At 45.0% G+C, this 17,297-nt stretch overlaps 2 protein-coding genes across 3 annotated transcripts in view; one reads left to right on the forward strand and one right to left on the reverse strand.

Moving 5' to 3' along the window:
• LOC149309116 (acid-sensing ion channel 2) overlaps nucleotides 1-17,297 on the forward strand; it is a 464,458-nt gene that overhangs the window by 284,451 nt on the left and 162,710 nt on the right. The window contains exon 1 of one of the 2 annotated variants that reach the window (XM_089531831.1): nucleotides 9,071-9,770. The exons of the other annotated variant lie outside the window; for it this stretch is intronic. Within the exon in view, the coding sequence (XP_089387957.1) occupies nucleotides 9,156-9,770 (615 nt within the window). The 5' untranslated portion in view covers nucleotides 9,071-9,155. Of the gene's footprint in view, nucleotides 1-9,070; nucleotides 9,771-17,297 lie in introns of those variants that run through there. 2 annotated transcript variants of the gene reach the window in all.
• On the reverse strand, nucleotides 5,135-9,232 carry LOC149309118 (uncharacterized). The gene is made up of 2 exons (XM_089531834.1): nucleotides 8,081-9,232; nucleotides 5,135-7,811 (listed from the first exon to the last, which is right to left on the reverse strand). The coding sequence occupies exons 1-2, from the start codon at nucleotides 9,155-9,157 to the stop codon at nucleotides 7,785-7,787; spliced, it is 1,104 nt and encodes a 367-aa protein (XP_089387960.1). The 5' UTR covers nucleotides 9,158-9,232; the 3' UTR covers nucleotides 5,135-7,784.

The following is a 17,297-nucleotide window of genomic DNA, read 5'->3' on the forward strand; positions in this document are numbered from 1 at the left end:
ATTCAGAAACAACTATACCGCAATATTTGATGTATAATCTAGACTGATTCTATCTATCTATCTATCTATCTATCTATCTATCTATCTATCTATCATCTATGTATCTATCATCTTTCTATCATCTCTATCTGTTTTCCAGCTATTAGATCTGCTGAACCTCATGGATCAAATTTGTGGTGAAAACTCTGCAGTACTCAGAGGCCCAGGAAGATACTTAGAGCAGTAAATCCTGATAGTGATGTGAAAGCTTTGGCACATGATTACTACACAATAAAATGATGCTCAATACTGTCTCATTGATCAAAACGACCCGTGGGAGGAGAATATACAAAGCAGATGGCTAACCGAACTAGAAAACTGTATACAGCAGCATTCGCTGTAGTGGCAGAGAAAAAGCAATACATTTGCATAATAGTTTTTACGCCGAAAGAGTAATGGAGGGATATGGGCCACTTCGGCCAGTTCACATATGCATTTAAATCACTTGATGGCTGACATTTGAATGTGAGAAATTGAACTGACTTTTCTGAAAAGCATTGAACATCATGTGATGTGTAGCAGCATGACAATTATATTTGTTTGGCATGCAATTGGGTATCACATATATGTATCCCTGCTTGTTGATGGGACCATCAAGTAATAAATAAGCATGTGTGAACCTGCCTGTTGCCTACTGTTTTGGAGATGAATTGTCAGTTCCTCTGTAAACTCACTGTGAAGGCATGAACACTGTTTCATTCTTATGTACCATTTCATAATTCATGCAACTTGAGCCCGTCAAATGACCTTTCCTGTGTGTTGTGAGGAAGATCAGTAATGCACCCCATTTTAATGAAAGTACTGATAAACCTAAGACATAAAGCAAAGCCTGAAAAGTTACTTTGAAGACAAAGAAACCATGACATACTGAGGTCATTCATAACTAAGGCCTATTACAGACTGCCAGAATAAAGCTGCTTCGAGTCTCTTTGGAGGTATGCTATTTAAATGATGAATGGGTCCAAAGAATCCGGAAGCTGCACCAAAGCTGCACTCCAGTGCTTAGGAATGGAGTGTGCCTTTGGCGTGACCTCTGGACTCTTAGGACCAATGCATCATTTAAATAGCATACCTCCAAAGAGACTCGAAGCAGCTTTATTCTGGCAGTCTGTAACAGGCCTAAGATGTGAAAGAATGATGCTCTAGGATTCCATTTATCTCTTGAAAGTAACTTTAAGAGAATATTACTCAACATCTTATTTTTGCTGTGATGCTCTGTTAATGAACTTTGTGGATTGCTTTAGAAAAAGAATCATCTTTTTTATCAGAAAGTTGCTCTTAAGATAAGTATAATGATAGGCTGAAGTAGAGGCGGGATGATCCTCTGAGTTCAAAGCATCATCCTACTCAGTTATGAGTGATCTAAGTGTGTATCTTAAAAGTAAATTTCCAAGCTCTAGCAAAGTAGTCCCCTCAGCCCCATAGCCATCTACTGAGGCCAATGATAAAGCTAGAATCTGAATGCAGGTCTCTCAAGTCTCTATTTTCACTAAAAGGCTTGATTTTTGTCCTATCCTATATCACTTTCTTGCACTCTCTGAGTAAAAACAAAAAACAGAGTTGAGTAATACCTTTATTGGAACCACAGAAAGGTTCAAAAAGTGATTTGTGCTTGTATTCCACATCCTCTGGACTTTTGACACTGCTGCCCCCATTTTACTGTTGGGAAACATTAAGTCAAAGGCTAGCGATTTGCCAGACTCCAGGCACTGAATTATTAAATTGTACATCACTTGATGGCTGACATTTAAATGTGTGAAATTGAAGTGACTTCACTGATAATGAGATGTTGTGTTAAATATTAAGTTACCAAGGGTACACCTGCACTGTAGAAATAATGCAGTTTGACGCCACTTTAAATGTTGTAGCTCCATCCTATGGAATATTGGGATTTGCAGTTTTACAAGGCCTTTAGCCTTCTCTGTCAAAAAGTGCTATTCCTCACAGAACTACAAATCCCAGGATCCTGTATGATGGAGCAATGAGAATTAAAGAGGTGTCAAACTGCATTATTTCTACAACGTAGATACACCCCACTATTTTTATTTACTGACACAGCTCCTGTGTTACACAAGACAGGCAGAAATCCTTCCAACACCTATAATCTCCTAGTATGGTGATAAAGTGATAGGGGAAGCTTTTACCACTCGCATTTATCTCTGTGCTGTGGGTGTTTAAAGCATGGGATGTATGTATGTGTGTATGTGCCTTCAAGCTGCTTGTCGACTTAGAGCAACCTCATTAATTTCATAGGGTTTTTCTTAGTCAAGAAATACTCAGAGGCAGTTTTGCCTGCTAGAGTAAAAAATGTTGGTAACCCCAAAGGGACTCCATTTAGTTGAGAACTAGGTTACTGGGCCTTTGGAGTAAAGACTAAGAAGTCAGCTGGTGGTGTGATCTTGGACTATGAATTACTGAGCAGTAATTCATACTGTTTTTAGTAGCCCAAAGAAAACAAGCATAGCATAGCAGCCTACCATACCATCTTCTACATAAATTTCACTATGGGGGCTTATGTCCAAATAATAGGCATAAACCAGAAAAAGTAAGCTACAAGCAACCATGAATTCAATAGGATTTCTGCATAAACAAAGAGGATCACTCTTCACAGCCCACTTTCATAGGTGCTTTCATGGAACTGACATTGCTGAACTAGGTGGGTTTATGAGGGTATGTGGCCATATTCTGGAAGAATATATTCCTGACATTTCGCCTCTATCTGTGGCTGGCATATTCAGGGAATGGTGGCATGGAGGTGTGTGGGGTATATCTATTGTGTGACCCTTGGTTGAGAGGAAGTGATTTACATGTTAATCTCTGTGTTGGCCTGTTGGTGAATGGCAAGGCCTCGGGGCCTTCAATTTCAGATTATGTGTTTAGGGTTTATCTGGCAGGGAACGAATGGAGGCACATCTAAATACAAACATTTTGGTTTAATTGGGTGCCCTAGAGAAACAGAGCTGACCAGCTCTAGGAAATTAAAGGGACCACTTTGGCTTAGATTCAAGCACTTTCCGAACCCCTAGATTTCTGCTTGTTCAGAAAATATCCAAAGCATTAGGAATTACTGTAAGAGTCCACAAATAATTCTGCTAAATGACCTAAGGTCCATCTCAACCAGAAATTTTATTTCGTTGCAACACCCAAAATACCGCAGCCATGTTGACTGGGATATGCTGGAAGTTGTAGTACAAAAAAGTTAATTTTTCCAAGCAGTGAGCTAGTCTCACACGTGGAACATAAGGGCAGCCAAACAGATGCTCCAGTGAAATTGACAAGCAGACAGGGTGAAGATGAGCTCATCTGTCATGATAGAAGAACACTGCACAGCATATAATACCCAATCTATTAGGATCAGCGTGGACTGTAACTCTGTGTATATTTACCTGAGAGAAAGCTGCATTTATCCTAGTGGTGCTTACCTGTGGCTGCAAAGGATCAATGTGTGACATTAAGCTTTAAGAAGGGATCTTCAGCCAGCTAAAATGTGCCTAGCCTTATTGTCTGTGTAATAAGGGTTGATGGGAGGAGAGAAAGTGGGGCCATGTTACAGGGCTCAGCATTCTGGAAGGAGGCTCATGTTGTATGTTTTTGCTTTTGTTGGTAGCATTATTATTTGACCATTGTTTTTGACATCATAAAATTGTTGAGTTTCTATGGAAATAGCTGTTGCTGTTGTTGTGTGCCTTCAAGTTGTTTCTGACTTATGGCGCCCCTAAAGCAAAGCTATCATGGGGTTTTCTAGAGCCGAGAGGATGTGACTTGCCTAAGGTCACTCAGTAGGTTTCTATGGCCAAGCTGGGAGTTGAACTTCAATCTCCAGAGTGTATGCTCAAACCACTACACCACACTGGGTTTCAATGAAAACAGTTGGCCCTCCATTTTTGCAGGGGATCCATTCTGGACCCTCCCTCCCCCCGTGAAAATGGAGGCTTGTGCATATTCAAGCTTCATAGGCTTGACTGCAAAGCAAAGTGGGCTGGCCATGGGAACAATGGAAGAAAGATCCCCTGCACCCAGTCAAGTCAGGCACCAGGCTGATCCAGCATCAGGGACCCTCCCCATTCTACCTTGCCTGCCTCACTATGTGGTTGCCTGCTGTCAAGATCAGGGCCATCTCTGAGAGCTGCCATGATTTTAGCTTAGCAGCAAAGTGTATTAGCCTATAGTATGGAATGATGGGATACATAGTTAGGGACTAATGATATTGTTGTAAACTGCCTTCAAGCTGTCCCACACTCATGGCGACCCTGTGGGTGAGACATCTCCAAGCCCTCTTGTCCTCCACTGCTCTGCTTAAGTCTTGTAGATTCATGCCCATGACCTCACCAATTGAGTCTATCCATCTGATGTGTGATCTTCCTCTCTTTCCTCTACCTTCTACCTTTCCTAGCATTATAATCTTTTCCAATGAGTCTTGCCTTCTCATGATGTGGCCAAATTATGAGACTTAATTTGGTCATTTTGGCTCCCAGGGAAATTTCTGGCTTTCTCTGCTCAAGAATCCACTTGTCTTTTTGGCTGTCTATAGTCTCCTCAGCACTCTTCTCCAGGACTACATCTCAAAAGAGTTAATTTTCCTCATTTGCTTTCTTCACTGTCTAGCCCTCAGACCCGTATGTGGTGATGGGGAATACGATGGATTGGATGATTCTAATTTTAGTATTCAGTTGAATACCTTTGCACTTTAGGATCTTTTCTAGTTCTTTCATTGCTGCCCTTCCCATTCCTAGCCTTCTCCTGATTTCTTGACTGCAGTCTCCATTCTGGTCAATGTTCGATCCATAGTACAGGGTTTAACTATTTCGATTTCCTCATTGTCTAGGTTGGATTTATGTAGGTCCTCTGTGGTCATTATTTTTGTTTTCTTTATGTCCAGCATTAAACCTGCCTCTGCACTTTCTTTGTGGAAAACCTAGCCATTCGCATGCCAAGGGGTCTGCTAACAAGCAGATATATGAGGGCAAACAATGGTGCAGAGCAGCCAAAGGTCATTTGTCTGGGAACAGATATCAGGTGAAATATGGGAAAAGAAAACTGTTGGTATGTTTTGATTAAGAAACCTATAGGTCATCCTACAAGTAAATTGAAATGCTTGTTGCTTTAATATACTTTTAATATACACAGTTGCTTTAGTTCTGACAACATATCCATGGTGTGAGCATCTTTAGTTGCTGAATAACATTTTCATGTTTAGCTATAGAGGCTTGGATTTTTGAACTAATGTGCTCCTGTATCCTGTGAAAATAATCCATGATGAATCCTGGGTTAACTTTCTGTCATTCATACGGATCATGAATGCACCTGTTTAAATTTTCAGGGGGACTTCCCAAAACCCACTTAATCCATGATAATTGATATTGGGATTTCCCCCTGAGTTTTTAAAAAAGACCTGCATCATCGGTAGTGTGAATAACCGATGTAAATAGACCCAAGATAAAATGCTGCATACCAGAAAAGGGGTTCCAAATGCATTTGCATTGTCAACTCCATCTTTAGTCAAATGTTCGCATGTGTGAGCAACCAAATTCACAGAGATGCACATTGATATGGATTGATGCGGTGACATTGTGTGACTAACAAACCTGGAACACGTGAGTGAGATGATTTGCATCGTCGCACTAAAAAAACACACACGACATGTGAATGATCCATGTTCTTTGCTGCTGGGAACACAGTAGGTACACCCTTTAAGAGGTCCTCTGGGCAGCGGGCATCGTTTCTTTTCTTGACCCTCAGGGGGTGGGAGAAGAGCCCCTTCCTTGGTTCTCACCCTTCATGTACAGTTAGGATCTCCTTCCCCATTCAGTCCAAAACCATCTCCCTGACCCAGAGGCACTACACCAATTTCACCAGGGTTCAAACCTGTTGTTGTAGGCCCTGTGTATAACTCTGAAAGATTCAGCTATCTGGCAACTTATGCAATCAATCAACACACCAGTCTTTAACTTCTCATTGCAATCTTGCAAATACTGGTTACCATTCAAACTGCTAGAGCAGCCTTGCCCAACCTCAGCTCCTATCATCCTTAGCCACTGTCTGAACTCCAAGTCTCATCACTCTATCAGTCATACCAGCTAACAGACATTGGCTGCATTTGCACTGCAGAAATAATCTGGTTTGACACTGCTTTAACTGCCATGGCTCAGTGCTATGGAATTCTGGAAACTGTAGAATCATGGAGTTGGAAGAGACCACAAGGGCCATCCAGTCCGATCCCTTGCCATGCAGGAACTCTCAGTCAAAGCATCCCCAAACAAATGGTCATCCAACCTCTGTTTAAAGTCCTCCAAAGAAGGAGCCTCCACTACACTCTGAGGGAATGTGTTCCATTGTTGAACAGCTCTTAGTGTCAGGAAGTTCCTCCTAATGTTAAAGTGGAATCTCTTTTCCTGTAGCTTGCATCCATTGTTCCAGGTTCTAGTCTCTGGAGCAGGAGAAAACAAACTTACTCCATCCTCAATGTGACACCCCTTCAAATACTTAAATAGGGCTATCATATCTCTTCTTAACCATCTCTTTACTAGGCTAAACATACCCAGCTCCCTCATGAGGCATGGTTTCCAGGCCCTTAACCATTTTGGTGGCCTTCCTTTGAATACGCTCCAATCTGACAACATCCTTTTTGAATTGTGGTGCCCAGAACTGGACACAGTATTCCAGGTAGGCTTGGCCAAGGCAGAATAGAGTGGCACTCTATTTGGGGTACTAAATTCTCTGACAGAGAAGGCTAGATGTCTCACAAAGCTACTGTTTCTCGAATTCCATAGCCCTGAGCCATGGCAGTTTAAGTGGTGACAAACTGGGTTATTTCTGCAGTGCAGATGTAGCCACTGTAATGCAAAACATTGGGCGAAGGCTGTGCTCGAGTGAAGTAGTAAGGGAAGAAGTACCCAGCCTCTGTTTAAAGATCTGTTTTCCTCTCTTACTTCCTCAGTGAAACAACAACAAAACTCAAAAGCCTTGCTATCTCTTCACTCGCTTGCCAGAACAAGGAGGATCTCTCTGGTACCCTGACACTGAGCAAAAGACATCACTGCCTCTGCTTTGAAAGAAAAGGTCCCAGAGCTGAGCTTTTCTGTGTTCGCCTTCCAATGGGAATCACAATAAAGGAAGGAAAATGCCTTGAGTAGAATGTTCTTTCTTCATAGGAGAAATTGAGGCCGTAAGTCACTGGCGGAGCACGCGCTTTGCATGCAAAAGACCCAGGTTGAATCCACGGGGAAAGGATCAAAGACCCAGGAGAGCAGCTACCTGTTAGTATGGAGTTGAGTTATCAAACGCGGCTGGGATGCATGGACAAATAATCTGACCTAAGGCAGGGGAACAAGGAAAGAGAGAGAGGGGAAAAATGAGTTTGTGAGCATTGACAGGGCTTCCTCTCATCATTCTCCAGCGCAAGGGAAACTCAAAATAAACACCGTTCAAAACCAAACCAAACCCAGAGCATTAGAGAAACAAACGTATTCAGATGCAAGAAACTGGCAGAAAGACTGAAAATGCAGACTCCACTCTTTCTGGAGCACAGATGGTCCCTCAGCAGGAGGATCTGATACGTTTGGAAGCGGGGAACCCCAAAGCGGTGGAGAGGCAGACAGACAGATTGGAAAGAAAGAGAGAGAGAAAAAGAGAGAGAGAGACTTTCCTGGTCTGTCTGGAACCCCACAATCTGAATCTTTGGCTCCCATCAGGGACTTCCTTTGTGTCTCAGGAACATGAAGACCATGCTCAGGTAGTCCGGAAAATCAGTCTGCAAAGGGATCTTGGAGCACCTTTGTGACAAAGTGAAAGAAAGAAGTTAGTAGCCTGAGCTTTCTTAAACTTGAGCCTACTTCCTCAGATGCATGTTTCCAAACACAATCCAGTTTGAGGCTTCTTTAACTGCTGTGGCTCAGTGCTAGGCAATCCTAGGGATTGTAGTCTCTTGTGGCGCCAGAACCAGGGCAGTTAATGCGGTCTCAAACTGGACTATTTCCCCAGTGTGTTTTGGGACCTAAGTGAAAGAAGCTGGGAGCCTGTGTCTTCGTGGACCCGAACCTACTTCCTCAGATGCATATCTGGAGTGGAGAATCTGGAGAAAGGCGGCTCGAGCGTAGGAAGGCTCAGGCTTCCAGCTTCTTTCTTTGACTTCGCCTCCCTGCCCTTTCGGCCCTGGAGGGGCTGCCATTGCTCTCTTCCTGGACTCCAGTGGTCCCCAAACTTTTGTATCCCAGTTGTTTTTGGACTTCAGCTCCCAGAGTTCCATAGCAAAGAGAGAAAGAGTTAAAGCGCTGCCAAAGCGGGTTCTTTCTCCAGTCTGGATGCAGCTGCCTTTCCTTCCCTGGCCTCCTCGTCCTCCTCTCCCTTCATCCCTTCCAGGAGGAGGAGCCCGAGCAGCGCATCCATTCCTGGCTGGCGTTTCAGGGAGGCCGAGCTTCTTTCCGGGCCAAAGACGGCGGCGGCGGCGGCGGCGGAGAGGAGAGGAGAGGAGGGGGCTCTGGGGTCCCCTGCTGCCCGGGAGGCAAAGGGAGGCAGCGCCGTCGGAGCTCAAAGGGCCCCTCGCCCTCCAGCCTCCAGCCTCCGCTACTGCTTTGGGAGATCGGCGGACCTTAGGGAGAGCGGCTCCGGAACCCAGCGAACCTGCTTCCCTTTCGGGCTCTTCGTCTCCCCTCCTCCTCCTCCTTCTCCAGTGGCTCCGAGGCATCACTACTGCCTTCTCCTCTCCCGCATCTCTTCCTCCTCCCCTCTTCCTGATCTTCACTTCCTCTTCCTCCTCCTCTTCCTCCTCCACCATAATCTCTTTTTCATCCTCTTCCTCCTCCTTCACCTCCTCTTCCACCTTCTCTCCAGCACTTCCTCCTCCTCCTCCTCCAGATCCCACTCTCTCCTCCTGCTCCTTCTCTGCGGAGATGAGTGGGGCTGGGCTCCGTGGCGGGTCCCGACGGGGCTCCTCCTGGGGGCTGCTCCTCCTCCTCCTCCTCTTCCCTTGAGCCTCCTCCTTGCCCAGCTGAGGATGGCTGCCTGAGGGGTCCCTCGGCCGGCGCTGGGCTCTGGATGCTGCCGCGGCCGCTGTCCGTCGCGGGGCCCCCCGGCGAGGAGGAGGAGGAGGAGGAGGAGGAGGAAGGCTGGGGAGGCGCATGGCGGGGGCCTCGTCCTCGTCGTCGTCGGGGCGCCGTGGCCGTGGGCGTCCCAGGCCGGGCTCCGAGCCTCCTGGCCGTGGGGTCCGTCGCGGGGCGCTGCTCCGTCCCCGTCTTCCGGGGCTTCGTGGGGTGCGCTGGCGGGGGGCCTCTCCTGCCCGTCGGGCGCTGTGGCTGCTGGCGGCGGGGGCCTCGCTGGGCCTGCTGCTGGCCTGGTCCTCCAACCGGCTGCTGCACTGGCTGGCCTTCCCTTCGCACACGACGGTGCGGACCGAGTGGAGCCGCCAGCTGGCCTTCCCGGCCGTCACGCTCTGCAACAACAACCCGCTCCGCTTCCCGCGCCTCTCCAAGGGCGACCTCTACTACGCCGGACACTGGCTCGGCCTCCTCTGGCCCAACCGCACCGCCAGGCCCCTCCTGGACGAGCTCCTCCGCCAAGAACCCCAGCGCCTCCGATGGTTCGCCAAGCTGGCCGACTTCCGCCTCTTCCTCCCGCCCCGACACTTCGGAGGCATCAGCAGGGACTTCCTCGACCGCCTCGGCCACCGCCTCGACGACATGCTCCTGGCCTGCAAGTTCCGCGGGGAGCCCTGCGGAGCCCACAACTTCTCCGCCGTGAGTCTCAGGCCGCCTGGCCCCCGACCGCCCAGGCGCCTCACCACTATTATCATGATTCTTATGCCGGCTTTCTCCCAGAAAGGAGCCCCAGGCGGCTCACAAAAGCACAGTATCAGTAGCCTAGTAAAACATTATCATCATCATCATCATGCCGACTTTCTCCCAAAAAGGGACCCAAGGCGGCTCACAAGAATACAATATTCTTGCATTAAAACAATATGAAGATGAGGATGAGGATGATGATGATGATGATGATTCCACCTTTCTCCCCAAAAGGGACCCAAGGTGGCTCACAAGAATGCCATGTTGTTACAGAATCCAAAATTAGGACTCCGAGCAGCTCATGGTCCTCCTCACCGTCGTAAACTTTATTGTACATAGCCCACAGCCATGGCTTTAAGGCATTGCTTTGGCACTGCATCATGTCAATGCAGTGCCAGAGGAGTGCTGTGATGCCATGTGCCGTGTGGAGTGGCGTGTGGCGTCACAGTGCCATGGGGTGCAGTTGGGGAGTGCGTCATAGGGATGCCACACCCCAACGCTGCCCCCAGGCTGGCCTTCATGGCTGGTCTGCGCAGCCCTGCAGTCTCAAAGCCTTTGAGACTAACTGAAAGAGAGAAGTTGGTAGCATGAGTTTTCCTAGATGCAAACCTACTTCCTCAGATGCATGGTTGCAAAGGGATCTAGTCACTGCACTTTTGAGACTAACTGAAAGAGAAAAGTTGGGAGCATGAACCTCCCTAGACTGTAGCAGGGTTGCAAAGGGATCTCATTGCAGCACTTTTGAGACTGACTGGAAGAGAGACGTTGGGAGCATGAACTTCCCTAGATTTTAGTAGGGTTGCAAAGGGATCTAGTTGCAGCACCTTTGAGACATTGGAGTTTATCACACGAAGGAGATCGGGAGCTTATCCCATGAATATCCCAAAAGAATTGCGTAATTATGCGAAACGATTTGACATGATGTCGCACCAAACCTGCCCTTAAAGTGGTCACAAAGAAGCATTAACGTGCATCTTTTTACTTTTAGGATCTCAGCGACAATGCATTTCCGATATCACTTTATCTGCGCAGTTGCGTGTGATCATCATTTGCGCAACTGCTCGCCATTTTCGCTTTGTTTGCAGGATGCTTTAAATGCACTTTAATCTCTCTTTAATGCTGGAATGAGCCCCTGTGTGATAAACTCCTAACTGAAAGAGAGAAGTTGGTGACATGAGCTTCCCTAGACTTGAGACTACTTCCCCGGTTGCAAAAGGATCTTGTAACACCTTTGAGACTAACTGAAAGAAAGGCTGGTAGCATGAGCTTTCCTAGATTTGAATTTGGGGGCCATTATTTGTGAATTAAGGTTCTTCTGAGAAGCGAATGGCTTTGTCTTTCTTGAGTATTTTGAGGACTAGGAGAAACAGCCTATTCCCCACCTTTTTCTTGATTTCCTCCGGAGCTGATGCGTATCTGAAACGTAATGTGATTTCCAGTTCCTTGAAGTGTGGAAAGAGTGCATGGGACTGACCCCCTTCCTTTTCTAGATGGGCAGTGGTTAGCCATAAAACAAAACAGTTTATATTAAGACAAATGGCTGTGTGTAGGTTTTTTATTTGGGATGAGGAAGGGGAAGAAAGAAAAAGAGCGAGACCAATTTTCTCGAGAAGGAGTGGCAGCTGGCAAATATGGTTTCCCTAACAAGATGTCAGGGGGGAAATTTGAAAACAATTTGGGAACAGAGTCTGTGCTCAGTGCGAATGAATCTGAATGAATGGGTTCGCTTCTTCATTCTGGCAGCGAGTGGTTTGGGAAATCTTGTTTGGGGATGGCATGTTGCAACAATGAAAACATAACACCATTTAATAATGTGATTTCTGGGTTGTAGGGGCATGTATATTTGGAGGGTCATATTTCAGAAAGTATTGGGTGGGCATGCTGCCAACAGCAGCCGTGTCTTCCAGTGTGGCACGCTCACCTCCACATTTTAAACACACACACTACACTCTCTCTCTCATTGGTTACTTAGTGAAAAGCAAATGTACCTTTCATAAGTCAAGCAGCGGAAGGCATGTTAGTGCCAGTTATATTGCCAGTTATGATGCCCAATATTAGCAGGAGGTTCAAGCGTGTCATTTAATATAACCCTCAGTATCAGCTAGTAGACACGTATCTGTAAATCCCAGAAATGAAGGCATAAAGAAATGACTTTTGTTGCCTGATGCCTGGAATCATTATCAATCTAGCTTACCAGGCTGTTGTTTTATTATCACCATATAGTACAGACGGTAAGAAACGTGACTGAGGTTGTTGGCTCACCTACCTACTGAAATCGTGGCAGAGCCAGGATCTGAACCAGCTCATAGTTAATATCTCATTATTAGTGGTTCTCAACCTGTGGGTCGTAACCCCTTTGGGGGTTGAACAACCCTTTCACAGGGGTTGCCTAAGACCATCGGAAAACACATATTTCCTATGGTCTTAGGAACCGAGATGCCACAATTTTATGGTTGGATCTTACCAGATCCTGAAGAACTGTATTAAAGGGTCATGGCTTTAGGGAGGTTGAAACCACTGCTATAGATGATGGTGGACTTCATCTCCCATCAACTGAAGCCAGCACAACCAGAAGTCGGGAATGGTGAGAATTAAAGTCCAAGAGTATCTGGAGAACTACAAGTTTCTCTCACCTCAGTAGAGTGATAAAGCAATTGCTCCTGAAGAACCTGCTGCTACAGTAGTGTGTCGTGTTGTTTGTTTGTATGATCCAGGTTCAATTGTAATAATGGCTTGGAGTGAGACAGCTTCAGAACTATGGAGCAATATTAAGTACTCACAGAACTAAAGTCTCGGTAAGCCAGACTGTGGAAGTAGTTCAACAGGCTGAATGTGAGAGCATGAGAGAGTAATAAAGAAACTCATGGCAGGGACTAGAAAAGCTTGGAAGTCCCCAAGCTATGGCAAAGAGACTTTTTAAAACGCAAGGAGAGAAATGGGAAAGCAAAAGGAGCCTTAGAGAGCTGTTTCATAAACTGTGCAGCTACAGACCTGGATTTGCCAAGCCAGTAAAACGCTTGACAGGGAACTGTGGCCAACCATAGTTTCCTCAAAAGTATACCTGTATATATGTGTGTATATATACGTAACTTCACTTATTTTTAAGTGCATGCTTCAAAAAACTCAGAGTCCACCTAAAAATGTGACAAGTGAATCAACTGGCATAGATCCAGAAAACAATCAACCAAGAATTTGTCTTTCAAGTATGGAAGTTTCTCAAAGTTAGGTATGGCTGTTCTTTGTTAAGACTGTGGGCTATCAGTTCTGATCAATACTTAGTAGTTTTAGAATTTGAATTTATTAATCCTTACCACCTCCTTGGTCAGTTCTGCAAGTCAGCACTTCTGCTAGGAGATCTGAAAGTGTCTGGTTCTTTTTACAGCGCACTTGGCAAGGTGGGTTATTGTACTGTTCTTAAGCCAAAGTCCTATATTAGACAACATCCTTTTTAGCGGCTCGGCCATTCTCTGATGTTCCTCTGCCACCAACTCTCAAGCCTTTGTGAAATGATAACATTCTCTCTAGCTCAGCTTCTGGCCAGACATCTTGGAAAGCTTACTTTTTATGCTATGGATTCTGGAAATTAGAATCCAAAAAAGTATTTCTCCCCCCAAAATTTGAAGGATTGTTTTAATTTGCTGTGTTAGTGCTGAAGATGGAGAACAAGAAAAGCAAGCAAAGATGGTCTAATTGAGCCAACCAACTGTCAGTAAATATATGCAGACTGGAGAGTTTCATAGCTACCTCATTAGGTTTCATCACTGTTCATATCATACAGCTCTAAATGTCATGGGCCACCACCTTCATTCTATCTCATCACAATCTTCTAACCATGTGTCAAGAGCATCAGCATACTGATAATGCCTTCTTCCATGTGATAGGTCACAAGAGAATAGTACATGGAGCAGTATTCTTGATGGCTGCTCCTGAGGTTTGGCGTTTGCTTCTCCAAAAGGCCTAACTGCCAGAAACTCAAAACTTTCAGAACCAACAGGAAGCTGCTTTTATTCAGATAAGTTGCTGGTAGTCAGCAATTCACTACTAACAATTTGAATCATGTTTCTTTATTTAAAACATGTATAGATTTATATCCCTTCATTGGATTAGATTTTAGGGTGCTGTTCAAGGCATTGAAAAGCAATCCAATAAAAGCACACACCAAAGAAGAAAGCGGAAGATAAAATGTGCATGTTGATCACTTGATGGCTTGTTTGCATGAGTGGGCCCTTGGACCACTTCACTGGATCCTCTTGCACTGCTTTTATATCTTTTTAAATTGAGTTCACACATCCAGCTGCCTCATCATGAAATGTAGATAAATCCAGTGATATACATGCAAGTATGACTCAAGATTTGTTGAGGGCCTTGCCTCATCCCATCTGGAAGGTGTACAGCAAGAGGCAATATAAAAACACAGCATATTCTCATGGAGATGAGGTGAGAATAATCTTGGGCAGTATCATAATCTGTACTGTTTGTTGTGTCTAAATGGGAATGCTTTGGTTGCTGTCCTGTTCTTGCAAAATAAAAGTGTTTTAGGTGTTGTCAGTGAAGAGGGCCAAAAATTCAGATTCCTCTGTAGCTTTGCTCAACACTGGGGAACAGCATGGAGAAGGGGATTGCAGACATGTTTGAGCTGGATAGCAAATGTACAAAAGAAGAGATCATGATGTTAAGGCAGAACCAAATGATCTTTATAAAAACTGCTGAGGCTCCAGGCTGCTTGGGAAGCTCTCTCATCTGACCTGGAGTCAAATCTTCCTTGATTCCAGGTTAGGTTATGATTCTTCTACAGTAAGTGAAATAGACTCAGTGCATACTCAGGGGCTTCCCCTCTTCTTTATTCCTGTGTCTGCTGTGTAATTAGGTGCCTTCTAGCACTGAAAACAAGGGCAAGACCTTGCCTGGGGAAGGAGCACCTGGGAACCTTGAGCTGTTTGTACCTGCTAACACGCCAGGTCATTCACGAGCCTACCAACCCACTCACCCTCCATCCTTGTGACACACAGCCGAGGCTGCGATCGCAGTAGCTAAATCTAGATACCGACAGGTTTTATTGGAGAAAGTGTTTGGAGCAAGCAAGGCTGTGCTAGCAAGGTCAGCAAATAATGAAGCAATTTCTTCGCACCTGCTTGTTAATTCCTCCCTGTTCCTTTCCAAGGGGGAGCCATAATTCTCAGCTCAGCGGTAACCATTATGCCTCAGGGCTATGATGATGTTATAGTAACCCTGAAGGAGCCAGGCTGCTCATCTTCTGCCTTTCAATCCTCTGCAACTGGTTATAAGCTCTATAAACTCAGCCCCATTTGCTTCTACCTGCAAAATGTCTCCCAGTGCTCAGGGAATGAGATAGAGAGAGATAAGCACTGTTTCTTTGGAAAACAATGAGCAATGTCCATTTGTGTTTTTTTGTTTTGTTTTTAAAGACTTTTTAAACAACAACAACAACAAGTATATTCCTTAAATCATTAGGAACTATTTGCTCTGTGAGTGCAGCTTTCTGGACTCTGCTTGTGGCATGGTCAGATCTGGATTGTGAGGGTTGTTCTGCCAGAGGACAGTAAATGGAGTACATCATGTTATTTTTGCTTCTTTTCCTTACCTCTAATAATTGCCGTTCTTCTTTGAAGCCTTTGTGATTTTTATGGCTTGCTTAAATGCAGTGGCCAAGATGAGAGACATCTCTGCATCAGCTGTTATTCTGCCACAGTGGTGAAAAGCTGATCATAGCTGCATCCCCATTGAAAACAGAGTGTCATTCACTAGGAGCCTTGGGAGCAAGTCTGCAGCTGGAAGGTCCCAATTTCCCATCTGTAAATAGAGAGTATTAATAGGCTACCTTTTAGGTTCATTGTGTATGTGTGTGTGAGTAGGGGATAGGGATGGAAATAATATGATAGTGACTGGAGATACCATATAGGCAGCATGTAGCACCAGTGTGAAGGGATCTGCAGTGGTTGGCAATTTACTTCTAATCTCAATTCAAAGTGCTTGTGATGAAATGTGAAGCTCTAAATGTCTTGGGACCTCGATACTTGAGTGAATGATACTCTCCCTATATATCTAATGCAGAACTCCCTATATATCCCACAAGTACGCTTAAACTGTTGTAGTTTTAAAAGTAGTTTTAACTGTTGCTTTTAAAGTGGTTTTACCTGTTACTATGTTTAATGCATGTTTACTTTGTTTAAATTATGGATGCTTTTAATCTGGAAATGGATGCTTTTAATCATAGAAGGTGGGCTAGAAGAGAGCCAGTGTGGCATAGTAGTTTCAGGCTTGGACTCTGGGAGACCAGGGTTCAATTCTCCACTTCACCATGAAAACACACTAGGTGACCTTGGGTGAATCATACACACTTAGCCCCAGAAAAACTCATGATAGGTCCACCTTAGGGTCGCCATAAGTCATAAATGACTTGAAGGCTCATAACAACAAGAACAAAGAAGTGCTTTAAAAAATAAAGAAAAATAACAGTGTGAAATATATTCAGCTTTAAGAGAGTTGTATACACAAGGGATGAGGAGCCTGTGGACTTCCAGATGTTGCTAGACCACAACTCCTGTAATTCCTGACCATTGACTACATTGGCTTGGACTCATGGGAGCTTAAGTCCAACAGCACCTGGAGGGTGCAGATTGCAGACCCAAGTACAGACAGTTTAGCAGAATCTCTGCATTTCACAGTTGCCTGAACCAGCATCTCCAGTCCGAGGCCGAATTGTAACTCAGTAGAGAGCTGGGGTTTTACAACAAACCCATCCAGGAATGAGTCTAATTAGATGAGGCAAAGTAAGACAGATTTTCAGGACCAAGGACAGAGGACATGGAAAGAGAGTTCCTATCAAGACAGTCTTGCCTTCTCTAAGGTCATCCCTCTCCATGTGTGTTGGAGACATCAGTGTCCCCAGACTTCAAGGCTCTGTTGGTGATAGTCAACACAGCTGGAAGGGGTCAGATAGGGGAAGACAAACTCATGATGGGGAGGAGTGGAAGTAACCACACTATTATTGTGTGTGTGGTCTCTGTCCTGTTTATGTCTACAGCGACATGGGTGGCTCTAATTTCTTACAGTGTGCATACAGGTGAGATAAGCTGGATTCTTTTCACTTTGCCTTAATAGTGCTCCTGTTCCTTGAAACACCTCCCTGCCTTTATTGGCTCTGATTCTGGAAGGGAGCTGAATGGTGGAGAATAAAAACTGTGTGTGTTTTCAAAGGACAGCAAGGTGAGGCAGAGTGGCTCAGCCTTCCACCCATGTTTGCTTATCAAAATTAGACACCTTGCACACCTTTGCTTTAGACAGAGAATTGGGCAATTGCATACTTTTTCAAGAAAAGAAAAGAAAAAGTTGTTGATCTTGTCGCAGCTGATAAGTCCTTACGGTACAGCTTAATCCTGGAGTCTAATATCTCTCATATTAACGTAAGGAGAATTGTGCAAAGGTCAATTTAGTCCAGCATTTTGTTCCCACAGTAACCAG

This window comes from Sceloporus occidentalis, unplaced genomic scaffold (assembly GCF_023333645.1).
Source record: "Sceloporus occidentalis isolate IW3139 unplaced genomic scaffold, rSceOcc1.0.p SCAF_7, whole genome shotgun sequence".
Taxonomy (NCBI): domain Eukaryota; kingdom Metazoa; phylum Chordata; class Lepidosauria; order Squamata; family Phrynosomatidae; genus Sceloporus; species Sceloporus occidentalis.

Bases quoted from the DNA above. Each gene is read 5' to 3' on its own strand.
- LOC149309118 (XM_089531834.1), bottom strand. From the start codon at position 9,157: ATGCGCCTCCCCAGCCTTCCTCCTCCTCCTCCTCCTCCTCCTCCTCGC. The intron at 7,812-8,080 runs GTAGGTTCGGGT...TTTGTCACAAAG, and splicing joins CCAGATATGCATCTGAGGAA to GTGCTCCAAGATCCCTTTGC.